The sequence below is a fragment of the Enoplosus armatus genome, chromosome 3 (genome assembly GCF_043641665.1).
Source record: "Enoplosus armatus isolate fEnoArm2 chromosome 3, fEnoArm2.hap1, whole genome shotgun sequence".
In the NCBI taxonomy this organism is placed as follows: domain Eukaryota; kingdom Metazoa; phylum Chordata; class Actinopteri; order Centrarchiformes; family Enoplosidae; genus Enoplosus; species Enoplosus armatus.
The window spans coordinates 12701508-12729166 of record NC_092182.1 but is presented as its reverse complement, the minus strand read 5'-3'; the positions used below and the strand labels follow the sequence as shown (position 1 = coordinate 12729166).

Below are 27659 nucleotides of genomic sequence, written 5' to 3'. Positions count from 1 at the left end.
CTTTTGTTGTGATGTTTTTGTACAGATTAAATGAATGAGATATGATTAGAATTATAAAATATTAGTGGGCTTTATGGTGCTGTTCGCTGCTTCACCTTTGGACAGAGTCAGGCTAGCTGTTTCTTTCTGTTTCTTTATGCTAAGCTAAGCTAACTGGCTACTGTAGCTTCCTATCTGATGAACAAATACGAGAGAGGTATCAATCTCCTCTTCAAACTCTCTGCTAGAAAGCAAATAAGTGTTTTTTTTCCCAAAATGTCGAACTATTCATTTAAGTGTAACGAAGAATCATCAATTCAGCAGCAGTTATTTAATTTGACTAACTTGATCAATCGATTGATTAAAGACTTTTGACTGTTTTTTTAGTCTCACTGTGGTATCTCAGAGGAACCATGAAATTCTTAAATGTTTCTATATTGTATTAATTTAGAGACCTTTCGTTACGTGTATATGTACTGTATGTATGTTACTTTAGGTGCTGCTGGTGTGTTTTTTATTTATTTATTTAGTTTTAACAACTGGGTGTTCGTTACCCTAAATAAAGTTTTCAGCTTGTTAGTATACACCGGCTGTCTTTCAAATAATAATATTTGCCAGACTCAGCATCTTACTGCTGCTGCCCCTGTGGTGTTTACTTTTTTAAATTTGTGTTAGAGGGAGGATCAATACAGACACAACCCAAGGCAGATCTAGACTAATAACACAAAAGCTAAGCACTCTGCACTTCTCTAGTGTATCTGAATATGAATATATCTTAACATCTACCAGGTCTGTGAGGGGATGTATTTGATCTTACCATGTCTGAAGTTTCATTTTGCTAGTAGAGGGGGCAAACATCGCAGCCTCTTATTATGGCCATTCCTTAGTTGCCTTTTATCCCAGTAAAACTGCATTAACAAGGGGCCAGACCTGCCCTCCCTCTCTGGATCAAGGACCTGCAATGCCATAAAGACAACATTGATTGCCTGCTCAGGTCTAGAGGACATAAGACCTGCGCTACAATAGCTTTATAGCTACACTGTAAGGAATATCAACAACCCTAACACCTACACTGTGTCTGAACAGTGCATAAGTAACTGCTGGTTAAACAGATAATACTTTGCAAAAAATATCAATAATACTAAACTACTTTACTACATTAGATCTGAAGCGGTTCCCATGTCATTTCTTTTCTATTGTGAAAACAGTAGGTTGCCATTTTCCTCAGCCACAGCAGGATGAATCTGCCACAAGTAAATGCAGAGATCATTCCTCAGTGCAGCTGGTCCCTGAGAGGAGGGCGGATCTGTCAATGAGACACACCTTCCTGTCACTAATAAGTGATTAGACTCATCAAAATGGTGAGTCAGCAAGTCAAATTAAGCTGAGAAGATGGACATTTTTCTGAAGTCTGTGTTAGTTATTGTTAACTGTGGTAATCCTACACAGAGGAAGTGTCTTTTCTTGCTCTTCTGTGCAGGGTTGACGGTCAGCATGGTGGCTGGAAATGAAAGAAGCTGCTCTGAGCGCTACAGCCACTGTTTGTTCTATGTATCCAAGAAAATGTCCTGTATAAAGAGTCTACAGCCATGCTGACAACTCTGCAGTGCTTTGAGCTAAATGCTAACATCACATTCTCACAATGATAACGCTAACATGCTAACATGTTTAGCATGTATAGTGTTTACCATGTTCATACCTGCAGCTGGTTCTGTGCTAGTGGGTTTTTGTTTGTGACAATTGTGTGTAAATCCATGCAATTTCATTTCATTTAAATCTGTTGTTTTATTTTGGTTAGCTGCATGGTTGAAGGGAAAATGGGCAGATGAGAGTGGACATGTTTTTAAGCCTACGGCCAGGATAGCAGCTCTGTGAGGCTGTACACTTTCAGCTAAATGCTAACGTCAGCATGCTAGCGTGCTCACAATGACAATGCTGCTACAACAGCATGCTGATGTTTAGCAGGTATAATGTTGACCATGTTCACCATCTCAGTTTAGGGCTTTAGCATGCTAACACTTGCTCATTAGCAATGAACACAAGTACTGCTGAGGCTGATGAGAATGTCATTAGTTTTGCAGGTATTTGGTCATAAACCAAAGTATTGGACAAATTAAATATTTGACCAGATGAGGGCGCTACAGGAAACGTCCGATGATTATTACAATTCATCCTGAGGGGAACATGAATGTCTGCACCAAACTCCATTACAATCTATCCATTAGTAGTTGAGATATTTCACTCAAAACCACAAATAGTTCATCCTCTGGAAACTGGAAACCATGGACGTCTGTGCAAAAATTCATGGCGACTCATCCAATTGGTGTTGAGATATTTCATTTTTGTCAAAACTGACCAAACATTGACATGGCTACAAAAAAAAGGCCAAATGACAAACAAAATGAGGCTGCCTCTGTTTGCTCTTATTGGTGCTGAATTATTCTGTTGTAAACCTCATTAAACAGAGCCTCACTTTATTGTAATGAGTTCACAGTCTGCACTGCATCATGTATGCTTGTAAAAGCATATTTAAATCCCTGAATGACTATCACTGTGTGAGGTCTTGTCACTGTATCAGCATCATCTCACCTCCCAGGCAGCAAATTTACTCAGGCAGCAAATTGGCTTCGACGATTCAGACAAAAGCATATAAGTCCACAAACGGACACACTTAAACGCATACTGTATATGGACCCACACGCATACACACATACATACACACACTTACCAGGCGGACAGTGCTGAAGCTGTCTGAGTGTGTATTTCCCACTCTGCTTGGACTGGACAGACTTGAGGCTGCAGGAGCAAATAGGGGAAAAAATACAGTGTTTTAGGTCACAGTGGGGTCAACAATCCAGCACACCAGGAAGAGAACCACCTCTTCATACAGGAGATCCAAAAAACATGCCAAGAGCCAAACTACCTATTCTCCTGCCTGAGAGAGGAAACAAGTGAACCAGAACTCAAGCCAAACATCTAATGAAGAGGGTAATGGTGTGATTTGGTCTTTGATCTGTGGTCAAGTTCTTGTTCCAGCTCTTATTAATCAAACCACTGGCAACTATCAACTGCTCTGAAAACTTCCCCTCTTGTTTCCTGACGTGTTACAGGTCTCAGATGGCTCCTGTGGACCAGGACAGGGGCGGAGGTCGGAGTCAGACAATTGGCCGCGTCTGTATCACATTTCAACACATGTAAACCAACATAATCTACGAGTAGAAATATTGTCCTTTGTAATTTAGGATTACATGTCTGAATTAGCTGTATGTATTAGCAGTAGGAGGCTACTATTTTGTTAGCATTAATTAAAAACTTGTGACATTCAGCCTTCTGAATCACATCACACAGTCTCATTGCTGTGATATGCAGTGAGGCTACATTCGTAACAGTATGAGACTCGGAGAAGTTATTAAATCATCCTCTACTGTTAGATTACACAACGCTCTTTTAAATGATTCATTTCACCAGCAGCAGAGGCATAAACCTTTGAGTTTGGGGTACGTAGCAGAGGATAAATGTGTTCCTCTCTGGCATTAATTATCCCACTTACATTATTTGGATGTCACTTTGATTACATTGTGAGCGGCGTGTGAGAAGGATCTCAAATAATTCAAACTGCATTAAAGTTTCCATCTCTTTCCTGGATTTGGGAACTGAAATTGTTACAGTTTGAGACTCGCCAGCTCATTTATACACAGGGACTGGAACAGGCACAGATCTGATGGAGGACAGAAGGAGGAGGTGATGCAGAACACCAGGATGTGTCCAGAAGGAGCAGCAACGAGGAGGTTCAGTTCAGGTTATTGATGGCTTACACTTCAGCAGTAAAATCACTCATACACAACTTCAATTGCTGCCATGATTTAACAGATTTTGATATTTAAATCTTTAAAGTATTTGCACTGTAAAAAACACTTATATGTAGAATTCCTATAACGTTTAGACGATAGAAATAGACAATCAGCATCTTTTTGATAATCAAACATTCTCAGTTGTGAAGATTTGCTGCTTTTCTTTCTCTTATGTGATAATGAACTGAATATCTTTAGGTTTTGGACAGTTGGAATAACAAATCAAGACATTTGAAGATGTCATCAGGGACTCATAGTCATCTTTTCACTCTTCAGACTTCAATTAATCATTTCTTGGGGAAAAGAATCAGCAGATTAATCGACAGTTAAGAGATCACCGCAGTTTGGTCACGTGCAGAGATTTTCTCAACATGGTGTACAGTACCATCTTGTGGATAATTTCATACTACAACTCAAGTGTCCAGACTTCAAACAGGTGCAACCATCTCATATTACGCCCTTTGCCATTACTCAAATGCTTCATGAGGTGGAGGTTTTATATGTATCAGAGTTTAACTTAAATAAAGAGTGTTTATGACAATGACAAAAAAGCAAAGTCAGTCCAGTTAAATTCCTGATATTTATTACGTTGTGTTCTGTTTCTGTGATTTCTTCAACAGTATTTGCAAAATATGAACCAACTCCACATCAAACATGATGTTTTAGAGATCAAGAAGTGTTCCTGTAGAAGGACAACATGTCGTCTAGACTCTGTGCAGGCCGCTGGGCCTGGCTGGAGTCTGCAGGCTGGGGGGGCGGCTGAGGCTGAGACTGGCTCTGCAGCTGAGGGGGATAGTGGGGGGGGTACTGGGGTGGATACTGGGGGGGGTACTGGGGTGAATACTGAGGGGGATAGTGGGGGGGGTACTGGGGTGGATACTGGGGGGGATACTGGGGGGGATACTGGGGGGGATACTGGGGGGGATACTGTTGGGGAAACGGAGGAAGCAGGTGAGGTGGTCCAGCAAACTGAGAAGGAAATGGAGGAGGGGGATACTGGGGGTTTAAAGGGGGAGCAGACGCAGGAGCTGAATCTGCTGGCCGATCTGAAGGCGACGACTGCGATGTGGTCTGTGCTTGTGAAGGAGTTGGAGGACTCTGTTGAGGTTGAGGAGGTGAAGGAGCAGTTTTAGGCTGAGGTTGTGGTTCCTCCTTGCTCTCAGAGATTCCTCCTGAGCCTTTGGTCCACTTGAAAGACATCTTGGATTTATTCTCCTGAGTTTTATTCTTCTCTGGTTTTTGTATCTTCCCCTCAGCAAAGTACGCAGAGGGAGGTGCAAATTCTGATTCTCGCTCATCGCGACGCCGAGTTTTCCACTCACTAAACATAAACTCTGGAAGAAAAAGTAAAAGGGTGGTGTTAAAGAAGTTGACACAACTCCACAACAAAGGCCCACAAAAAGAGCAGAGAGAGACTAACCTCTACCTATCTATACCTACAACTACAACCTATAACCTATAACTTTACTTGCCACATTGTGATTTGCCAAAAAGAGTGAAGAGGAAGCACCTACATTTACTGCAGAAAAAATGCATGACACCTAAACAGCACTACAGCCCATAGTAGAGAATAATGAGGCTTACCTTTGCCTCTGTCCCATTCTCTGACATGAGGAACTCCTGGTTTGGTGTCCTTCCTTTCCTGGATCTCCACTTCCACTTTCTTCACTGTGCTGACCTCCGGGGAGTCCTCTGGAGGAGGCGAGGGTCCTATTAATTCACCTCCCCCCTCCTCTGCTAGGACAAACAATTCACAGCAATCCTTCATTAACATTCATGTGATCAGTGAACTGCAGCATAAAAACAGACTTTTTACACAAACAGCTCCGACTCCATAATATAAAACCGATCAACAGCTCATAGAGGTGGGTGTGTGGATTCTAACCTTCATGCTCCTCCGTTCTCAGCTCGTCCTCAGTGCCATCCAGCTTGGCCTTCTTCATCTTCCTCTGCCTCAACTTGGCCAGTCGGGCCTGCAGGATGCTCTGCCTCTTCTCCTTCAGTTGTTCCCTCTTAGTGCGCTGCTCTGTTGTCTGGAAGGACAGGACAGATGTAAGAGAGAAACAAAGACTGAGCAAAAACTGAAAGGGGAATTAATCATCTGTTCAGACCCAAAATAGCTTTTGGTCATCAAATATAAAAAGTGCGCAAGTGTGTAGCAGCATTGCCAAAGCTGGAGAAAGTTGTGATGTACTAAGCAAAACATGAGACATAGCAAAGATGCATATGGACAATATGTCCATCAGTCCAGTGCAGTGTGGATATATGTGTTTAATGTACAAACATGTGAGAGTATTCGTGTAGTGTGGGGGGATTGGTTATCAAGGCAAATGCACACACTTAAATAAATATTTCTGTGTTTATATCAGCAGCTCACCTGGTCTCTGAGCATGTCCAGAGTTTCTCTCTGCTTTCTGCGCTGCTCTTCATCCTGAGAGAACGCAAAGTAACCCACGCCGAGCTCCCGAGCCTCTGAGAGGATCAAACAGACGAAATGCTTTCTTAGTGCACAAGACTTACAGACCAAATCCCTTAATTTCAAATGTGTGCAGAAACGTTTTAGAAAGGCTAATGCTATGCTTGAACAGTAACCTTGTCCCTTGATATCCTCGAAGTGGAGCGGTCCAACAGGCCTCTTCATAGCCTCCTCTTCCTCCCTCTCCCACTCCTGCCTCTGCAGCTCTCGACGCATGTCCTCCGAGAGTAAGGTTTTGTCAGCTGAAGCTTTTCTACATGAAAGAGTCATATCCAAAAGAGTTGCAGTTCCCAGCATGACATCAACATCTACAAACCATCGCCTGCGCCTTAAAAGAGTTGTTATTTTTAGAATATTTACCCTTTAAGGTCTTGGTCCATTTTCTTAAAATCTGGCAGGTCTTTCTTCATGCATCTTCGAGATCGGCCCAAAGCGTCTACATAATCCACCCTACAGAGTTGCAACGCAGAAGGAGAACATTTTACCAACAGGTTTTTAATTGTTTAACACTTCAAAACATGATAATAGTTAAGTAATGTTTACACTTTCACATGTATTGTTTGTACTGTTGTTCCTATAACTAGCGTTTCTGAGGTTAGTAGTGGTGGTGGTACTAGTTTAAAATAAATCTCTGGAAGTGGTCAGTGTTTTTTATTTTGTTTATATAGTTAATGTATACACTTACAACATAGTAACTAAACTTCATATTTCAAAACCCTTGAAAATGATTGAATCAGACGTTACCATTCCTCATTTGGGTTTTGAGGAGGAGGGACAGCAGACAAGTTGTCTCTTTCGTTATCATCTCTTTCTGTTTCCTTCTGTGCAAGTGTTTCTCTCTTTTTGTTGATAATCTTCTGGGTGAAGTCAACCAAGAACAGTCCCTCCGTCTCTTCATCTGACGTATTACAAGACAAGTTGATTACAAAGTAAATAAATGTTGTCATACAACGAAATATCAGGAATACATAATTTATACTCCACCAACCTGGAAAGTCTCCTTTTGTCATCTGCTCGTAGAGTTTGGCCTTCTCCTCCAACTTGCGTCTGTTATAAGGAGATAAATGAGGAGTCAGAGGTTTTGGTCACCATAGTATTATGGCGGTAAATCTCCTGTATATAATGTGTTGAACTCACTTTGCTGTATCAAGGCTGCTCTGCTCTTCAGCCAGCTGCTCTGCATCTTTCCCTGCTCTTGCTGAAACACCAGCATTTTGTTTGCTCCAGACATTAGGTTTCTACACAAGGGCATGAAGACAAGACACCCTGGTTACTGATCTCAATCTGTAATTAGACAAGCGGGTAAAAAATATGTCCCAAAATTACAAATACTGTACCTTGACTTTGGATTTTGATGCGAATCCAGCACCACCAGCATTTTCTTGCCCAAGTTTTTCCTGTTTGAATTGTTCCTGCTTCCTATACAGTTCCGCTTTAAGGTCCACCAGCTGTAAGAAACGAGGTATTACCGAAATATAAGAAAAGAATAGACTATAATGTTTATTCTTTGGCTGCTGAAACAACTCTTGTGTGTCTGTTAGCAATATAGCCTGACAACAAGTTAGCTAACGTTAGCTGTTATTATCATTTGATTAAACGTCGCACAGCCGCACAGGGTATCAATAAAATGCTTTAAAGCTGCTTCTCAGTGCAACTCACCGATGAAGCAGTCACATCGAAGGGTTTCTTCTTTTTATCCATGTTTACTAACTCTTATATACACCATAATCTCCGAGCTACTGTTGTGCTCACTATGCCCGACTTCTTCGTTGGTGCCTCTCTCGCTAATAGCAAAACGTTGCTTTACCGCCAACTAGTGGCGGTTTAACGTAAACACAATATCTGCTCTGTTCTGAGGGCTTTTTTTCTAGCCACTGTCCATTTGAAGTCCTCATGACCTGGCTCATTCCTGTCTCATATGCAACTATTAACTGAACTGAACTTTGCCTACAACATAAAAAAGGCAGTTTCTGTGGTAGTTAAGTAATATGCCTGTCCAATTTCTCTTGTTTTTTAACTGCAACCCGAAATGTGTGCCAAATATTTCATTTTGAATACTTTGTTAGTAACCTTGCCCCTGATGTTCTGATGGTGGATCAGCCTCCTCATGAGTTTCTTGCCTGCCTCTGCAACTCTCAACACATGATATTTGATTCACTTGGTCCTCTCAGCTGGTACATAGAAATAATTACATACAGCAGACATGCAGTTCCCACCATGAGGTTACAGTCAATATTAGGTCAGGTTGACCTGCTCCTCTGACCAGCAGTATTTAGGAAATGACAGCCATTTGCCTCTTCTGTTGTATAAACCTGGGACATTAATGCCTTGGGGTAAGTTCTAATAGTGGATAATGTGTCTTATTCATAAACAAAAAAGACATAACAGATTTTTCATTAATGGCTCTTATCTGCTTTCAAGATATTTGATCAAACTTGTCAGAGTGTGACCAGTTGAGTGTTTTACCACATCAAAAAAAAAAGTTTATTTATGGGCTCAGATTTGGTTAAATTCTTCAGTTTGATGCACAAATGAAAAGAGAGTTCCTCTACTGCTGAGCAGTGTGATTGTTTGATATCAACCTTAATATTTCACTGTGTTGATTTAGTTTTCTCCCTGAGTAAATACTATTTGTAATAATTTCCACGTATATTGCACTTGTCCTGGGAATAATAGCTCGATATTGGTATGTTGCTGTAGTCAGGCCCATTTATCTGCATCTCTATGACGATGCAATTACCTCGATTACCCCATTGAATAGATAACATGATCAGCAGCCAGCTATCAGGTCAGAGACAGAGAAATGTGTATTTTGTTATCAATTTAAACATTTGAACAGTCCAACGCTACCAAGCACCTGTTACTATTATATTTTATGCATTTTTAAACCAAAATGAAAGAGGATGAAAGGTATATAAAGGTGTGAAGCCAGAAGCCCCCAAACAAAGAAGACCATTTCAAAGGAAAGAGAGCTGAAGTCGTCAGCAGATCAATATTTTTAACCTTCTACACAGTAGATTGCTTCATCATATCGTCTGTAGTCGATCAAGCAGTTGAGATTTTTATTCCACCATGTTCCTGAAAAGAAACACCTGTTTGTTGGTCTTTCTGTTGTGTTCTCTGACCTTGTGGTGCAAGTCGACCAGTGCCGGCTCCAGCTTTCTCAGCCCTTCACACAAACCTCCGGTAAGGTGATTCCTGTCTCGCAGTCATTTAACACATTTGGATTCATTCTTTAACTTTTTCCAGAAAATATGAAAACTGAAAGTAAACTAAGAAATGTTAACCCTCACGTGATCTACACCAGTAGATGATGCTGTATATCTGTTGAATGAAGCACTTTCCTTTACATCCTGACGTGCTGTTGTATGGAGCCATCATCACTTTCAACACAACTTAAAATCAGTCTCCATTAACAGTAACGTGGTTGTGTGCTTGTTTTTGTCGTGTGACTAATATTTGAAAAGCTTTTTGTAATGCTGTCACATGTAATGCCAAACCATGAAGCAATATTTTACACTGAATATTGATTCTTTGTCTCCATCCAACTGAGCCAAATGTTCTATTTCTGGAAAATGTATATCTTTTGGATATGTGATAATTGGATCCTTATTGGTATCTGAATAACTTCTTCAAGTTTGTTTGTCAGTCTGCAGGCTTGTTTTCATGTCATGGAAATTTCTAAATTTTCCAGGTCGAGTAAAAAGAGGACAATTTGACGAATCACATGATAGTTAGAAGCTCAAATACAGTGGCTGCATATACATATATACTGTACTTCAAGACCTGAGATGTATGTAAATGTCCTCGGCTGCATGAACTTTTAATATAAAGCTGGACTGGATACAATCATGAGATTTGTCTGTTCTGGGTCAACCACAGAACAAGGGGAAGCCTTCAAGAGTCGGCCGCCAAGTCATGGAGGAGCCTAGTCAACCCACTGAGGACAACCACATCACAGTGAGTGGAAATGATACTCATGATTAGAGCACATCACTGACAAAAAAAAACATCCCTTTAACTTAATGGTCTTCCTCTCCTCTGAGTAGATAAGTGCACCCTTTGAGATTGGCGTCACTATGAGCGGAGAGGACTTTGAGGAGTACAGTGCAGCGCTGCAGGAGATCATTAAGCGTCTGCTGGGGGACACAGAGGCAGCAGGTTGTGTTCCCTTCAGCCAATATATAGTAAAATAATGAAACTCACATTTCTTTAATGTTATTTTAAACATGTTTTGTCTTGTTTCAGATACACCATCACAACTTTGAAGATCACAGACAAGAATGTAAAATGTACCGTCTCAATGCCTTCCTATTTCAACTTCATTAGATAGTGATCATTAAAATACAGAAAGCAAGTAGCCTGTAGACATCATAGGCTGTACGTAAATGTATTTCTTTTATACAGTCTATGGCAGACATGCTGGTCTCTGATGTCAAAGTCATTACAATCAAAAGGTGAAACCATGTGTAACTTGGCTTTCCACCACTGAGGTGTGACTGAGTTGGTTCAGCTGTCATCACATAACCTTATTATGGAGTTACTGACAAAAACCTCATACTGGTGTCAAGATGGTGGACAGTTAATTTAATACAATATAGTATACAATATACAATATTATAATAGTATACAATAATATGGTTAAATATGCAACTTGAGTTAAAGTGATTTTGTCCAACTACTGTTCTCATGGTTAATATTAACTTCCTACTCACAAATGTAAAAATGTAGTAAAATGTCTCTCATAGACATTCATCTTCAAGTCACACGTCACGTCTGACATTTTTAATCTATTTCAACTTTTAAAACCTCTCTCCTGAGTCACTCATATTCATACCTGTGTAATGATGTTCTTCAGCATTAAAAACACCCAATACATACCAGTCCAATATGTACTATTTTTGTCTTCAGAGACCCACATGTGCCTGTAAAAATAAAGCATCAATTAACCTTTTGTCTCTCGGTCTTATTTTTGACTGGCTCTTGCACAAAACAAAAAATCCCTTTAATTCGGTGATACACTTGAGAATGGTTTCTAGGCTTTAATGTATTATGCTTTCATAAATGTACAAAGGAGCATCCATTCACCTCCTAAATAAATTGCACCTTTGTGTGAAACCAGAAAACAGACATGAAAATAATTATAACTCAATAGTAGAAACAGTCTTACAGCCATCACAGGGCTAAATGTTGTTTTATTCGTGGTGCAAACATCCAATGAACAAACCCCCTAAGACGGGGTTGCAACACTAATCAAATCTCAAGGACTGCGTCAAACACAGCAAAGCACGTTCTGCTCTGGTGCTTGTGTCAGTCCTGTGTTGTAGCCTTTAATAAGCACAGATATACAACCATGGACAAAGTGTGCTTTGGCCTACATTCTGGAAAGGATGTAAAACTCAAAGAAAACAAGGCTTTCATTATGACCCTGGAAAAAGGAGGAATGTATATATATTTTAACACATTTCTCTTGTGAAACTGGATAAAAAAACACATCTAACATTAATCTTATCCTTGGATGGCATACTCTAACCAGCAGAAAATGTCACAAGTAGAGCAGGCTAATCATTCTCAAAATAAAAAGGCACTCAAGCCAAATGTGTGTGCAGAACACGGTGGTATCAAAGCGAGCTAATGGACTCAGAGCTACTTCCTTTCTTCAATAAATAATCAGCTTTGCTTATGGCAAACACCACGTTTGTGTCTTTGCATTACATACGGTACTTTACTCTCTTCCATTTTATGTCTTCATGTGCTCTTCAGTCAGCACGTGTGCGCATTAATGAGTAATTCAACAAATCATACCTGCAGAATAAAAAAAGCAGGATTAAAGTCTTTTAATATGTCTCCACTGCATCAAACCAAACTAGACTGCACAGCGATCGGACAACACAAACATCCAGACAAATTAGAACAAGGCAAGGGATGTCAAATTATGGCAACACAGCAAAAACAAACACATAACTTAACAACTTAAAACCAAAAAACGCTTAGGAATTAATTTCTATGATGACATAAAATATAAACAATGATATACCATATCTCTATCAGATGAGAGACATTTTTATTCAAGTCATTGGTTTTTTTGTGTGACTTTCATTTCGGTGCAGGAGCATGAGTCTTTCAGGTTGTTTAAAATCAGACTGCTCCTCCATATTCCGATAACTCTACATGGAGGATTGATAAATCTAAAACAAAAAGCCACATAAAATGCTTGTGTCACAAACCACCTCCAAAAACATTGATTCGGTCTTTTCTTTCCTGCTTGCTTTTCATATGCCGTAGAGTTTAGCGGTGTTGTTTCGGATGGTGGCGAGCACCGTGGCCATGTCTTCCCCCTTCAGCAGGCTCAGCTCCTGCAGCGTATGGATGCCCATTCCAGGATGTGAAAACCGGCAGACATCTTTACTCACCTGTTGAGAGTGAGACACACTTAATGTATGCATGTAGTCACAATTTACTCCCCGTCTGTTCAAGTGTACCAGTGCTGTAAACAATGCAATAATGGCCCTTCAAATCTAACAAAAAGGGGATTCATGCAAAAGTTTGACGAATGTAGTTTTTTTTTTTTAAATCACTATCAATAATTCATCATTTTAGGCCAAAAGCTGATATTTTGTACCAATTGTCAGTTTGTTTGTCCATTCTTTCATTGTTAACATTTTTCAGACAGCATTTAGACCATCATGGGACGCTAAAACTAAAAGTATTTTGTGAGTTAGCGGCACATTACCGCAAAAACCCCACCATACAAACTGCAGTTTATCCAAAATTGATCCTTAAAACTAAAAGATAATTGTCCGGTAACATTATTAAATTAGTAAAGAAATGGACATAAATCACAAATATCAAATATTTATTGGTCTAACCAAAGATCTTGCAGCTTTTCACAATTTCCATTGGGGCTGCAACCACCCCTTATTTTCATTATTGATCGACCTGACGGGTATTTTCTCAGTTAAATCGATTAATCATTCAGTCTTTAAAATGCAAGAAAATAGAAAATACGACCAACAGTCCAAAATTACTTAAACGATAAATTATCAAAATACTGCAATTCATTTTCTGATGATCGACTAAGTCGATTTACTTCAGCTTTGATTTCCATGTTGTTTACATGATTCAAACAGTTTCAGGTTGTGAAGAGTTTTCTTTGGATCAATATGGAACCATGAAAGATTATTTTAGATAATAATAATAATAATAATAATAATAATATTCTTTTGAGTATTTTTGAAGAGCTGGAGAAACCTGTACCTGTCTGGGCAGGAAGTATGGTGCGTCGGTCTCCAACACAATGCGGTTCAGAGGGATCTGGCAGACAGCATCTCGGGCCTCGGTGGCCCTGAAGTTGGTGATCAGGGCTGTGAAGCCCACATACATGTTGGGGAACTCTGTCAGGAAGGGCTCAATCACTGGATAACTGTTTGTGAAACAGTGCCTGGAAAATAATCAAGAAAAGTAATCAAGAAAAACAATTCACAGATTAAATCCACAACAGTTCACACTTTGAACGTCCTTAAAGTTACAAACCTCAAGATTTCAGTCCTAAATAAGCTGATCCACTGACAAAAATGACCAAAATTGCATCAGCGCTAACCACAGTGACAAAAATCTACATTCAAAAATAAATAGCATCAAAGATGGGGTTTGACTTCATGAAAATCTTAAGGATAATACATTTAAACCGAATAGAGTTACTAACTTGTTACCATGTTGATAAAACCAAGAAATATCTTTTAAAAATATGATGTAAAATAAGAATAATTAGTCAGGTGATTTTCCTCCACACACACACACACACACACACACACACACACACACACACACACACACACACACACACACACACACACACACACCTGTGAATTTTGTATTCCCTCGGGACACACTTCTTCAGGATTGGCAGCAGGTCATCATCTGCGTCCCTACAGTGGATCACCAGAGGCTTCTGCATGGCCACAGCCAAACGCAGCTGACGCTCCAACACCTTCGCAGAGAAGCAGAGAAGCAAAGAACCAAAACACACACCACAAAATTCATCATTATTATTATTTTTATTATCTATTATTATTATTATTATTATTATTATGGGCAATAGACCATATGAAACTAGACCTGACCTCTTTTTGCCTGGAGCAGTCAGTGGAGTTTTTGTGGGAGTAGTCCAGGCCCATCTCACCAAACGCCACAGCTTTTGGATGCCGCATGGCCATCAGTATATTGCGTTCATGGACACTTGAGTAGTCTTTGGCAAAGTGGGGATGGCACCCAAATGCCCCCCACACCATGTCTTCAGCCAGCAAACCTTCCCACAGGGCCTCCCTCACCATGACCCCTGGGTTGCAGAAGTCAGTAATACAGCCTCTAAACTCCGGAGGAAAGCTGCTTTGGTACATCCTCCGAAAGTTTCTGAATGTCCCGCAGAAGCCAAGTTTTCCATAGAGCATGTCTAGATGGCAGTGTGTGTCTATGAAACCAGCCCGACTGTCCAGGTAGGGGGAACTGGTCCACATAGGTTCTGCCCCCATGGATAGTCTTCTTTTAGGAGTGCCACGATGAGTAAAGGAGTAGGGGGGGTAACGCATGGAAGGGCCAATATCTGACTGCCTACGTGTGGTTGTGGAGTTCAAGTAAGGGTTCATTTCTCCTCGATTTGTGTGCAGTGGCAGAGCAAAGGGATCCGATAAATGGGCCATAATGTAGGAGGAGTGGAAATTCTCAGTCTCAACTCTGGATGTCTTTGAAGGGCCCGTCTTTGCTGGGTGGGGATGCTTCGATGAGACAAAAACTGTCCTTTGGGACAGCGAGACAGGCATCTCCATGTCCTCAGCAGCTGCCTGTATGGCCCCAGTGCTTTCATTAGTGGACGAAAAGGTGAAAGAGGAAGCTTCCTGGATACACACTGAGGGACTTGGCCATTGTTGGCAGTCAGAAGAGCTTTTCTGATGGGTCGTGAAACAAGACAAAGAATCTGGGATATACTCCACACCAGGGATGGGTGAGTCACGGTCCTCAGCTTCTTCAGAGTCCTGAGCAACAAACCTCTCAGGTGAATCTTCTCCTTTTAGCACAACACTCTGAAAAACACAAAATAGTAAAAAATTACAACAAACATCGCCCTTTAGCTTTTAATCCTCAATGGCTTGATGATTATTCTATGGTCACAATATTTTAAGGATGTCAATTTCCTGGCTTCTGTACAAATATTATGGTCGCTTTTGGTATTAGCTAAATGAACACAAGTTACAAGAAAATTTGAAAAAAGATTATGTGGAACTAAAACATTAGAAATTATATATAAGCAAACAAAACTACAAGACAAGATAGATTCCTGGTTGTTAGTTGACTTACTCTTCCGTCTGTTTTCGGCTCTGAGCGGTCACTTGGGGCTTCTGTGTCCTCAAACACCCGAATGGGGGACCACTGATCTTCTGTGACCGTGCTGTTGTCCTCTGATTTATTCTCAGGTTTGATCGAGGAACAGTAAATATTCACGACCGTTCTGTCAGGTGATGCTGGACTGGGTACTTCAGTCTTCACTGGTGAAGATTCAAATGGCAAAGACAGGCTGGGGATATTAGTAGCGCTGCGTCTTTCTTTTCTGTTGCCAATGGCTGCAATCACTGCCATCCTGTAGATAGCCTTTGATCCCTCCTCCGGTGTCCTCTCTTTCTTTTTCAAGAGGAAAGAGTGAGATGGAGGTGATACTTGCTGGCTCTCTGTGGATTCCAGCTGCTTGGTTGTGTTGGCCATAAGTTTTTCCTCATAGTTCAGGTGCAAAAGGAAAAATAAATCTTTAATTTCTTAACAAGAACACTTTAAATTCATGAGAAAGCACATTTGACATTCTAATTTTGAAGAAAAAAAAAAACACTTTAGATGTACCATTAAAAGATGGGCAGAGCAAGATTTACATTAAAGATTTACCTCTGAAGTTGCAAAAGTCTCATAATTTTGCCTGGAAAGCTTCCTCAGCTTAACTTTGCCTAAAGAGGGCATGCTTTCACCGAGCACCACTGCTTTTCTCTTGGGAGTGTCCAGACTCAGTGCTCCAAGGCCTTCAGGTCCTGGAGAATCACTGAGGGGCAGGGTCTCTAAATCTTCATTCGGTGACATATTCCTGCGAGAGGGTGTTCCTGAGCCAGCATCTCCCCCCTGACGTGTGGGTGAGGTGATGGTAGTTCGTAGCCACTTAAACGTCAACTTCTTTCTGCTGCTGTCCATGTCTGAGATCCTAAACCAATACATAGTTAGAAAAGAAATGAACAGACCTCTTTGACCATCTAGTACATCATGTGAGCAACAAGGAGAGGATATTACAATTTAGTTAGTAGATGAAGACCTAAACAATGGCCCCAATCATTAAATATACTGTGTGAAAGTACATTGTCCCCTATATGTTGTATAGATCAAGATTTGCAACCATTTGCTGTCATGGCACCTCAACTGTGGAACGAATTACCGTTCACAATCCGTACCTCTACTTCTGTATTTGCTACTTCTTTTAACGGACTTGGATTATCTAAATGTCCTATGATTTATTTTATCTCATTTATCTGGTTTTAATCTTTATAATTGTATTACTGTCTCTTGTGTCTTTTGTTATAGCACTTTGTAACTATGTTAAGAAAAGAGCTATTCAAATCAAGTTATTATCATTATTAAATTCATATCAGCTGTATCAGTTTTTTATGGTGATGGAGGTGGCCCCAAGGCTGGGCTACCAACTGGGTAAGTTAAAGCAGGTGACTGCTCCAGGGATCCTGTTTGTTGTCACTTGATTGCAATATATGCACCACAAAAGCACCACCACAGCATCAAAATCTAGTTTTCAGACCTAAATTACATCGTTCATATTTTGCAGCAAACCTGGGGCCAGGTAGCATCACAAGGATAAAAAACCCCAAGAAGAGTTGCTGTTGCCAAAGTAAGATCTAATGGGGATCTAAATTAAAGATAATATTCACACACAAAAAAAAAAGCTTACCTCCACTACAAAAGGACAGTGGGAAACCGTGAATAATTACAGTACTGGTGCGTATCTAGCCATACAATACCAATAATCGACTGGTCAAACTTATAACTTTAATGATCTGATTCTTGATGTTCATGATTTTTCAAATTACAGAAAAATTAAACATTATGGTGCAACACATCATGGCTAGTTCTACTAAGTCTGACGTGGAGTTGTGTCAATCAATTTTAGGTGCACACGTTGGCCGAAATTTAAAGTAAAACCTAAGTTTACTTTAACGATTTGGACACCGAGTACAAGAGCTAACGTTGGTTGTGAATCAATCGGTAGAAAAGAGTAGAGACTGCACTGCAATTTGCGAGACTTTATCTGGCACCTTTTTAGCCAATTAACGCTAACTAGGTGTTAGCTAACGTTGCCTACTTTCACCTGTTGTTTCAAACTGCAACCCAAAAAGTAACTAGCTAAATGTTCTAGCGTTAGCTACGAAACGGCGCTTAATAGCCAACGTTGTTTTTATTATGACTTTACACTTATTTATCACAAATAAGCTAGTTGGTTGTACTAGCCACATTGCTAAATGTATTTATCTAGCTAGCTAGTGTTAAAGAGTTGTGAAGTTACCTTCTCAGGCTCCGCACCGTAGAAGTGGCAGGCACTGCTGGGAAGTCAACATAAAGTGTCACTTTATCCGCGTTGCTTCAGTCCGCCGGTGTCTTCTCGTTAGCTTAAACGAGTTCTTGCAAACAACGTGTCCGAACAATATAGTCCGAACAACAACGAAATGTGAAAACGTTTCATTATGTTTAATATTGGACTGAATTATAATGTTTGTGTTTAAATTAACCGCTAGATGGTGGTAAAGTTATGTTTTCGACAGTTTGAACGCAACCAAGCTGATTACGCTACATCGCGAGATCAATTCTAGCAACGAGATTTGACTAATAAGCGAAACACGGTGAGAACAGGTGGGCTACATTTGCTGGGATGGCTACTAAATTTGGTCACGTGTGATATACATAGATACAGATACAATATAATTCCTAGTATATAAAGCATAACTGCAGCAAACGTTAAGCACAAATCACGTTTCAGACTGAGAAGTTTGTGAAAGCTACCTCAGAAATGCTTGGTGGTCAAGACCTGCTGTGCTGGCCGTTCATACCCGCAAATGTTCAGTGCTCAGAACAATAGGCCTAAGACATAGCCTACATAGGAGTAGGTAAGGCAAATGTACTTATATAGCACAGATACATTGCATACATTTAAACTTTTTTAAGGAATTAAAAACAAGTTTTTATGGAGTGAGTAAACGAAATGTATACTGGAGGCCTATATAAATTTAGAGGCAATCCTGATATAAAAATGAAAATAAAAACATTAAAACAAGATGGGCTAAAATCCATAAACACAACATTTAGAAGGCAGCAGAGAATATGGGATTTGAATCCTGTTTTTAAAGGTAGTCAGAGGCGGGACACAAGTATTTAATGCTGAACAGTGATACTATACAAAAGAGGTGTGCCCAATACATTTAAATTTCCTTTGCTATATACAAATTAACTTTAACAAGTGGTCATCATGCCCTATGCCAAAAACAATGCAAAGAACGCCTCCTTCTTGCTCAGAGTGGAGGGTCAGGTAGTGTATATAAAGGCTCCCCTTGAGATATTCATAGAGTTTGTTTTTTTATTTAGCACATTCAGGAGTTTCACACATTAGCACATTATTGCAGTCACTACAATTTTTATCTTCTTAAAATTAACAGCGTTTCCACTGAAATGCAAGTCAGTGCATGGATACGCTCTGGTAAGGTGATAGAAGATTAAATTTACATTATACCCTCTGAGTGAAATCACATTTCAGTTTGTATCATATTTGGACAGAGGGCTAAAGCTTAGTAACACTTTTTGTTAGACTTTTGGTAATCCCAGAGAGGTTTTGTAGGTGCCAAAGCTGTATCCCTTACCTGTAGGGAAGGAATGAAGATGCATCAGTCCTCTGACCATTGAGTAAACCAATCATAATGTAAAGTGACATCAGTTTCTATTCTAAAATACAAGACACATAGTTGTCCCTCTTAAAAATGCTTGTGATAGACATTTAGAAGTGTTTACATTCCTTTTGTGAAATATAATTATCTGTTCAGATACACAAGTGCAGCAGATTTTAATCCTGACACTCAATTCTCTTCATAGTATACCAACATAAAATGATATACAGTACATGCTGACTTGGAGGTCTGTGTGGGACAAATGAGGATTAGGATCAAATCCAAAGGTCTGACCTGTCAGGAGGACAGAGCAGGGAGGGATTTCTGTAATCTTTGAATATGAGCTTCAAAACTTAGAATATCGAGTGCACAGTGGGAAGGCCGAGCAGCAGGATCAGCAGTGAAAAAGATTTATGGTATGGATGTCACTCCTCCCAGCCACATGTGCATGCGAAGGTCACACCAAGCTGACACTTATTGTATAGGTGACATTTCTCTGCAGACGGGGCTTGGATCAGTACTTACATGTCGCACCCTTCTTTTCAACGAGCCAGTAGCAGAAGCCCCTCCTGGCACGGTCATTAAACACATTGCTGTACTGGGGCTTGTTTTGAGGTGAGGTTTTTGGTGTGTTTGGATGCACGCCTAAAGAAAAACATATAGTGAAACAGCAGGGAAGCAAATAATAAAAACAAAAAATATTATTAATATGTGAGACCTACTGTATCCTTGCACCATGGAGGGAACAGCAGTTTCATCCAGAGTCAGAGAAGGTAACAGGCTGCTGCTGGTGGAGGTGGTGGTACGGTTTAGAGTACCTTCATGTGATTCATACACTAGGGCATATCATAAAGTCATATTAGAGACCCATTTTCCTTTGTAACCTGTACAGAACTTTGCCCTCTGTGTTGTGTGCTCTCCTGGTCACCTCCCAATTTTATATTATCTGTGAAGTATTATTTTCACAAACCTCTGTCCTCCAACAAGGCAGCTGGAAGGGATGCAAGATAAACTGGAACCTAGGTGGGAATAACGGTGCATCACAAGAATACAAAGAAGTTCATGTGTTTGTTATTAATCAGTCAAGAGTGTCATTAGATTTTATGTTGTTGTGTTAAGAAGAGGGTTTTGTTTCATTTCATCTTACTGTTGTTTTCATTTTGCTCCAGTGGTCTGTCTGCAGATGTGGAAACATGACTGGGTGACGTCTTGGCCAAAATGTCATGCTGGTGAAGAAAATCGAAGGGTCATGAATATTAGTTACCGTCTTTTCCTTCAGTCCAACAAAGCCGCATCATGCACAACACTGGATCCCAGCTGCAAAACAAATACTGTACAAGTGTGTGAGTCAAAGACAAAGCTCTCAGCAGTCACCAAGTACTTACTTCTCTCGTCTGAAGCGACTCGACTCCCATGTTTTTTTCTTTTCTCCTGTCTGCATGTTCCAGATATTACTGCGCTCTGCTCACCTCCACTCACTCACACACACACACACACAGATGGGTTGTGTTACTTTGTCGCTTAGCAACACCTTTGGCAACAGTACTGCTGCTGTGGTGAACTGGAGCTGGTTATAATTTCAGAGTTTGACATGTCACTTTGAACATACATCCTTGTGTTTGTCTGTGAGTTTATACAGTCGTGCTTGAACAAGTGTTAAATATGTGAAGTTATTCAGCTCGTGCCAAACTTGATATATTAGGGTTAGGGTTAGACATAACAGACAAAACGTTTCTCCACTTGGGCATAATTACAAATAATGACATTGCTTTAAAATTTTTAAATGATGCTTCGTTTTATGTTGTTAGAATTAAACATTTTACTTAATTTCAGACGTTTTAGTTCATCTGATAAAGATAAATGATCCACAAAAAAGAAAGCTTAATAAAGAAGATACTAATACTTTTTTAAATGATCTGAGTGTTGGGATGAAGTGAAATTCAACTTCTTGCACTTAAAACAGCAATGAATATTATTTCCTAAATCATAAAGCAGCAGTCCCATTTATTAAATACACACAACTGTACAATAGTAATTAATAGTATTTTGTGTATGGTCAAAACAGATACTGTTGGGTGTGTACTTTCAATGTACTCAGTACCCAAAGACAGAGGTTTTGTTATTAGACTTTTCTAATGTAACTTTTCAATATTTTCCTCATAAAATATACAGAATATAATAGCGTCTCACTGTGTAATCACTGCTGTGTGCTCTGAGAAGTGAGGTCTCAATTTCATGATTTTATGTTTTGTCACCTCATGTTTTAATAGTTCATAATCAAATCGCAGTTTTTAGATGCTGAGCAAATAATGAAAACATAGTGCCTTTCAAATGGTAGAAATATATCTTTCATTTATTACACAAATAAACAATGAAAGTCTTTGAGATACAGTAGCAATGTATGAATTTAAAACAGGATGACAGAAGAACAAAAGAAATACAAAGTAGGCAAAAACAAAAGCATACTCTCGTCAGTCACAGTGTTTCACAGCCTCATCTTTAAAACTGAAAAGACAAGGTGAATTAGTTTGTTTTCCACACATCATTTTGTTTCACCAGAATAGGCCAACTTGGAAAATGCACCAATAATCACTCCATATTTTTCTTTGCTGTACAAGTCAGCCTTGGTTAGACTGCTGAGCTTAATAGCTAGAATAACAAAGTAAGATGTTTTCCGAGGGGAGATGTGCAGTAAACTGAATTAGTTAAGATAACCTCATCTCAGGCATCCCCAATAAGACCAATAACAACATATATCTCTCTGAAATCTAAAGTGACTATATACGTTTTGTTTACTGACCTTTATAAATTGTGATATTTAGGACAGATGATCCTAGTTTTAACACTGTATCCATGACAACAACAAGCTCAGTCTTGTGCAAATGATCGACTAGGATTTTTTGAGGGAGTTTAGCTGTGACAGAACCTGGCTATATGGCAAGTACAGGGTAACATAATCAGAGAGGCATCAAAGGCTTGCATTTCCCCATTTCATAACATCTTAGTGGACAAACACTATTTCATTGAAGATACTGTCATCACATTATATGAAAGCTCCTCTTACTAAAAGGCAAAAGCTACATACAGTTTTTTTCTGCTGAGGAAGACATTTGCCAAAGTCAATGAGTGAATATAACAGGCAGCAGATCAAACTGAGTCTCCTTTACGAGAAATGTGAGATCTGTGGGGAAGTCTGTGCAACAGCTGCTCACTCGCCCAAGAAGTCACTCCCAATGTTTAATCTTACATTTGATCAATTCTGGCTTCTTTGCTTTCTAATAGTGTGGAATACAATATTGCTGTCCATACGTGACCGTTATCCATCCAGTTTCATGCCTCATTCCTCCTGGCCTTGGATCCTCTCCAGTAGATGCTGCTCTACTCGCTGGTTCATGCGTTGGAGATCTTTCAACACACTGGGCTGATCTTCTAGCTCCTCATGGAGACACCGGGCTATTTCCAGCCTCCTGTAGTCTTCTGGCCGTACCAGACACCGAATAACCTGAAGAGCCCGATCCTTGAGGCTGTAAACTGTAAAACCACACAAGAGTTTGTCAAATGTTGAGAAAAAAACACTTTCCTAATAGTCTTTTACTCAAACTAATTGATACCAGTGTAAAGTAGATGAATTAAAAATAAGACTTGGCAGGTTGCAGTACACGCTGGAGTATTCATAAAGATTTTTTTCTTTGTGTTTGTCCACTGAGAATTGAAAATGTAGGAGTGTTTTAATGCTGCATTTACAAATATTTCTGCTGTAAAAAAATCAATCATAATTATTAAATCACTCAATTTGAACTGGTTTGTGGCACGCAAAGCTTTAGAAAATTAGAAAATCGCTGCAGAGGGACTCTCAGTGAAAACTATTCACAACTAGATCTATGGATTATCCTGTGTAACCCCTGTGTGTTTCTGTGAAAGATTTCTGGAGGTTTCTTTATGAATTATTTTTTTATGCTTTAAGCACCACAAGCCAAATGCCACTCACCTACCTTTTATGTGTGGTAGAAGCCTCAGTGAAAGGGATCTTAAAACCCTGCCAAATAAAGCCGAAAACTACCTGCATGACTAGATAACACTAGGGGCAAGTGGAAAACTACTCGTACTATTTTTGTCATTTGTCCCTATAAACCATCAGACTGGAAATTGCTCACAGAGCTGTAATCAACAACAGTTCGACAGCCTTTCAAAACAACACAAATACGATATATTCTGAAATGAACTACCAGCAAGTGTGCTCAGAAATGGTCTACAGTGAAATTAGTTTATTACACAGTGCAGCATAAATGTACCCTTGGTTGCATGTCTGTGAGTAGTAATTAATTACAAATGATGAAAATGGCTAATATGTTACCTGGTAAAGTGATATTAGCAAATGTAGCATTTCCACCCTCTGCTGGTTTAGGCAGAAAGAGTTCTTTGCTGTTCACCCTCAGTGGCTCATCAGTCTCTGCATTTCTGAACATCCATGGGTGACCTGGGAAAACCATACATAAAGCATGCTTTTACAGAGTGTGCATTACACAGCCCACAAGTGATACCATTGCACTGGCAACTAACTGTCTCCCTAAACCGCAAATTAAGACATGAGGTCACACCTTTTGGTGGTTGGTCCACTAATTAGTGACCAACTTTGTGCCTCATAAAGTTTTTGTGGGAGATGCTACATTCAAATGAGTTTTATTTGAACGTAAAGTTCAAATGTCTATCAGAATCAAAAAATGCAGCCATGTCTCTGTACAGAATAAAAACAGTGGCTGCCGTCACAGCACCCTGGGATGTAAGTCTGAGCAGCAGTTCCTCTGTTGTCTCTGTGGTTCATCTTAATGAGGGACTTTTCCACATCTCCACAATTTAAAAGTGCTGTAAAATATTACAGAAATAACATAATGAGGCTTCTGCTAAAATCTGCTGTTGTTTGCATGTTGTCCCTACATGGCGTCTCTTTCTCTGAACTCTAAATCTGAGACATGGCAACTAACACGTTAGAGCAAGTGTTGCTCTAACACGTTATGCATGAGTAGCTTGTGATATTTGGAAAAGCTGCCTTACCGACGTAGGTAGTCATTTTTAGCCACGTCCCTGGCTGTAAGTCATTGTATGCCTGAGGTTCACCGCGGAAATCTATCCACAGTGGTCGTACGACACAGGGACTGCGGTTACAAAACACGGCATTAATGAGTATTTGACTGTTCAGGGAGCGAACCAGTGGAAGAGACTGCGCTCCCCCTTGAGACATTGGTGCTGGTTGCTAATCAACGCTAAATTGTTAGCGCAGTAAGGTTAGACGTTTAGCTAACTCTAGCTAGCAGCTAGCAGGCAAGGTATCCATGTATGAGATCACCGAATCAATAAGTGTATCAGTTAATCTGTCCAATTACATTACATCGTTTATAAAAAAAGGCCTATGAGCAACTATTGCAGCGACACTACAGCGGGAAAAACGTCTACTGTCGCTTCTCCTCAATCTCAACTACTTTGTTTACATTCACTCTTCCGGTTGAAAGTCCTGGGACGTCAAACTCTTCTGTACTGTGATTGGCCGAGAAGCACGATGACGTCCCGGGAAGACTGAGAAGCAAGAAAAGTAATTACAGCGGTGTCTTATAATATAGGAGCTCAAATAAGTCCAGTGTTAACTGTCACACTCCAGGCGTTGATTGCTGGTGGTCTCATTTAAAATGCACAGCAGGTTCCTTTGCAGCAAGGGATTCAATATCACAGGGGTAGAATTTATAGGACCATTTGCTCAAGCACTGTACATTTTATTTAAGTATTTCCAGTTTATGCATCAGTAATATTAATCCAATATGCTAATAAAATGTGTAATCATAAAACACTGGCAGAGGTCATTCTACTGCATAATGAGTACTTTTACTTCTGATTCTTTTGCTGAGAATACGTCTGTACTTTTTAGTAAAGTAAAGTAAAAAATGTAATGCAGTACTTGTAATGATGTATTTTTACACTGTGGTATGTATTATTCCTTTCACTTACGTAAAGGATTTGAATACTTCACTGTTAATCAGCACATTACAAAATATTCTTATTATAGTCCTATTGTTGTATCAAACAACACTTGAGAGATAAGAGATAAAAGTTTTACTAAACTCGACAAAACTACTGAAAAACAGTCACCTACGTCTATTTATTAACTGTTCTGGAGCTTTCATTCACCAGTATACGAATTCCATTATGAGCACAGGCTTCATTTATTTTTTCCCGTACAGAATATTAAGACTTATATGCAAGGTAATCAAAGTAGTGAAAGAATCTAAGCTCCACCCTGTTTCATCGTCATATAAAACACAGCTGCAGAGACCTTCTCGAGTCTCCTCTCCAGAGATTATTCCCAACCTGAACTCGGCCACAGCAGCAGAGCTTCAATTTACCTTCGGCACTATTTGAAAAATAAAAGGTAGGTATTATTTAATATTTGCTATAAAATGACCTGTTTTTCCCATGTACCCTAATTTTATAGGCCCTTTTCAGCAAATATAAGTTTTCTCCAGAATGAAAACTCCTCAACAATTATGTAGTCCTAACAGACAGTTCTTACTTTGTTTTGGACAAATGACAAATTTTAATATCACTACACTACCTGTTCTTTTATTCCCCAACATGCCTGTTTTTTTTCCGGCAGTTGGCAAGTCTGAAGTCTTTCACGACCTAAACACGATGCGTCCTCTGAATGACAGCGACTTTGTGGATGCGGAGGACATCGCGAGAGATGAGATTCTGGCCAAGGTGGAGATCGCACTGCTCAGTGTCATCTTCGTCGGCGCCGCCATCCTCAACACCGCCCTGCTGCTTGTCCTCTGGAGACAGCGCAAACAGATGTCCAGGATGCGCGTCTTCGTCTTCCACCTGTGCCTGGCGGATCTGGTGGTCGCCTTCTTCCAGGTGTGCCCGCAGCTCATATGGGACATCACAGACAGATTCGTGGGACCAGATCTGGTGTGCCGCCTGGTGAAGTACCTGCAAGTTCTCGGCATGTTTTCATCCACTTACATGATCGTGGTGATGACAGTTGACAGATACCAAGCTGTCTGCAACCCGATGGTGAAGTTCCAGCGGAGACGCACGAGGCTGAACATCCCTGTGTGCGTCGCGTGGGGGATTTCTCTGCTGGGCAGCTTGCCACAGGTTTTTATCTTCTCACAGGTCGAGGTCGCACCCGGCGTGTTTGACTGCTGGGCTAAATTTATCCAGCCATGGGGGCTGCAGACTTACATAACCTGGACCACGCTGGTCATTTTTGTTTTACCTGTTATTACAGTTGTTGTTTGTCAAGTGCGCATCTGCCGGGCCATCCAGATCAACCTGTACCACAAGATCCAACAGCAGGGCGGCGTGAGTCTCCCACTGCCATCCAGAGCCAGCGGCGTGGCCGGCATGTCCAAGGCCAGGGTGAAGACGCTGAAGATGACGGTGGTTATCGTGCTGGCTTATATTATCTGCTGGACTCCCTTCTTCACTGTCCAGCTCTGGACCGCCTGGGACACACACGCGCCAAAAGAAAGTAAGTTATTAAGTATTTCTGGCTGGTGCTACAGTGTTTCTGTTCTGGATTTCTCTCTAAATACGTGATCAGTAATTACATGAAATCAGAGTCTCGACTCGCAGTCCGAGAAGTGAGTATTTACGCACAAAATACACAAGACATTAATGGGCGGTAAATGGCACTTTGCACACACTCATAACGCTTTGCACTTCTGATGTCATTCCAGCTGCGACTTTCACCATCCTGATGTTGCTGGCCAGTCTGAACAGCTGCGCGAATCCCTGCATTTACCTTGTGTTCAGCGGCCAGTTTCCCAAGAGGCTGGTGACGCTCCTGTGCCAGCGGCAGGCCGACGGTAAGAATTCAATGCAAGACGAGGCGACGCTCGTCAGCACGTTGTAAATGAGCTTCAAACATGTCTCTGAGTCCAAATGAGGGCAACGCGTTGTAATCTGGAGACGGAAAAAAGCCTGCAGGGGGAAAAGCAAAGTCGGTGCGCCTCGCGAAGCTCCTCTGAGCTCTCTCTGCATTTGAACGACTGTTTCTTCTGAACAGAAGTTATGGAGATGAGACGTGCTGCATCTATCTCGGTCTCTGACATGAGAAAATATGTCATGGAATGCGCTCCAGATGTTGGATGTGGACGGATGATAAAAACAAATGGTGTTTTGTTGGACTGTTGGGAAAGCAAAGAGTCCGTACAGACTCTGGAAGCAACCGGTGTGGATCAAGTCATCACATTGTTCCGCCTGTGACAGTTTGGATGTGATATTAAAAAATAGTCTTCACGTTTACAAGAAGCTGAATTGTGACTTTTGTTCAGGATAAAGAAGAACCTAAGGATTCAATTGCATTGTTGTTTTGTGTATCGGAAAAAA

General features: G+C 40.4%; 5 protein-coding genes across 6 annotated transcripts; 2 read left to right on the top strand and 3 right to left on the bottom strand.

Moving 5' to 3' along the window:
- Positions 1–4396: 4396 nt before the first annotated feature.
- ccdc174 (coiled-coil domain containing 174) lies at positions 4397–8042 on the bottom strand. 2 transcript variants are annotated; one of them, XM_070902338.1, is made up of 11 exons: positions 7966–8042; positions 7644–7754; positions 7444–7544; positions 7295–7353; positions 7051–7204; positions 6667–6756; positions 6423–6559; positions 6208–6302; positions 5716–5863; positions 5415–5567; positions 4397–5164 (listed from the first exon to the last, which is right to left on the bottom strand). In XM_070902338.1, exons 1-11 carry the CDS (start codon positions 8005–8007, stop codon positions 4500–4502), a joined length of 1755 nt encoding a protein of 584 aa, XP_070758439.1. In that variant the 5' UTR covers positions 8008–8042; the 3' UTR covers positions 4397–4499. The 2 variants fall into 2 exon arrangements, with proteins under 2 accessions (XP_070758439.1, XP_070758440.1); XM_070902339.1 differs by having other exon boundaries at positions 5415–5564.
- A 1336-nt stretch (positions 8043–9378) lies between these two features.
- Positions 9379–10574, top strand: ghrl (ghrelin/obestatin prepropeptide). Its single transcript, XM_070903059.1, has 4 exons — positions 9379–9492; positions 10189–10266; positions 10356–10467; positions 10555–10574. The coding sequence occupies exons 1-4, from the start codon at positions 9379–9381 to the stop codon at positions 10572–10574; spliced, it is 324 nt and encodes a 107-aa protein (XP_070759160.1).
- A 2004-nt stretch (positions 10575–12578) lies between these two features.
- tatdn2 (TatD DNase domain containing 2) lies at positions 12579–16008 on the bottom strand. The gene is made up of 5 exons (XM_070903058.1): positions 15661–16008; positions 14430–15386; positions 14169–14296; positions 13564–13747; positions 12579–12719 (listed from the first exon to the last, which is right to left on the bottom strand). Exons 1-5 carry the CDS (start codon positions 15937–15939, stop codon positions 12579–12581), a joined length of 1689 nt encoding a protein of 562 aa, XP_070759159.1. The 5' UTR covers positions 15940–16008.
- A 5636-nt stretch (positions 16009–21644) lies between these two features.
- On the bottom strand, positions 21645–24727 carry vhl (von Hippel-Lindau tumor suppressor). The gene is made up of 3 exons (XM_070901850.1): positions 24330–24727; positions 23632–23754; positions 21645–22808 (listed from the first exon to the last, which is right to left on the bottom strand). Exons 1-3 carry the CDS (start codon positions 24514–24516, stop codon positions 22615–22617), a joined length of 504 nt encoding a protein of 167 aa, XP_070757951.1. The 5' UTR covers positions 24517–24727; the 3' UTR covers positions 21645–22614.
- Positions 24728–25955: 1228 nt separating this feature from the next.
- LOC139282257 (vasopressin V2 receptor-like) lies at positions 25956–27183 on the top strand. The gene is made up of 2 exons (XM_070901849.1): positions 25956–26799; positions 27008–27183. Exons 1-2 carry the CDS (start codon positions 25956–25958, stop codon positions 27181–27183), a joined length of 1020 nt encoding a protein of 339 aa, XP_070757950.1.
- Positions 27184–27659: the final 476 nt, after the last annotated feature.

Coding starts and splice junctions, on each gene's coding strand:
- tatdn2 (XM_070903058.1), bottom strand. CDS start 15,939: ATGGCAGTGATTGCAGCCATTGGCAACAGAAAAGAAAGACGCAGCGCT. Junction 15,387..15,660: donor AGCCGAAAACAGACGGAAGA/GTAAGTCAACTA, acceptor TGTGTTTTTCAG/AGTGTTGTGCTAAAAGGAGA. Junction 12,720..13,563: donor CATACTTCCTGCCCAGACAG/GTACAGGTTTCT, acceptor CACTCTCAACAG/GTGAGTAAAGATGTCTGCCG.
- ccdc174 (XM_070902338.1), bottom strand. CDS start 8,007: ATGGATAAAAAGAAGAAACCCTTCGATGTGACTGCTTCATCG. Junction 6,757..7,050: donor CAAAACCCAAATGAGGAATG/GTAACGTCTGAT, acceptor GCAACTCTGTAG/GGTGGATTATGTAGACGCTT. Junction 5,864..6,207: donor TGGACATGCTCAGAGACCAG/GTGAGCTGCTGA, acceptor CTGTCCTTCCAG/ACAACAGAGCAGCGCACTAA.
- ghrl (XM_070903059.1), top strand. CDS start 9,379: ATGTTCCTGAAAAGAAACACCTGTTTGTTGGTCTTTCTGTTGTGTTCT. Junction 9,493..10,188: donor GCCCTTCACACAAACCTCCG/GTAAGGTGATTC, acceptor GGTCAACCACAG/AACAAGGGGAAGCCTTCAAG. Junction 10,267..10,355: donor CTGAGGACAACCACATCACA/GTGAGTGGAAAT, acceptor TCCTCTGAGTAG/ATAAGTGCACCCTTTGAGAT.
- LOC139282257 (XM_070901849.1), top strand. CDS start 25,956: ATGCGTCCTCTGAATGACAGCGACTTTGTGGATGCGGAGGACATCGCG. Junction 26,800..27,007: donor CACACACGCGCCAAAAGAAA/GTAAGTTATTAA, acceptor ATGTCATTCCAG/CTGCGACTTTCACCATCCTG.
- vhl (XM_070901850.1), bottom strand. CDS start 24,516: ATGTCTCAAGGGGGAGCGCAGTCTCTTCCACTGGTTCGCTCCCTGAAC. Junction 23,755..24,329: donor AAAAATGACTACCTACGTCG/GTAAGGCAGCTT, acceptor TGGTTTTCCCAG/GTCACCCATGGATGTTCAGA. Junction 22,809..23,631: donor TGCTAATATCACTTTACCAG/GTAACATATTAG, acceptor GTGGTTTTACAG/TTTACAGCCTCAAGGATCGG.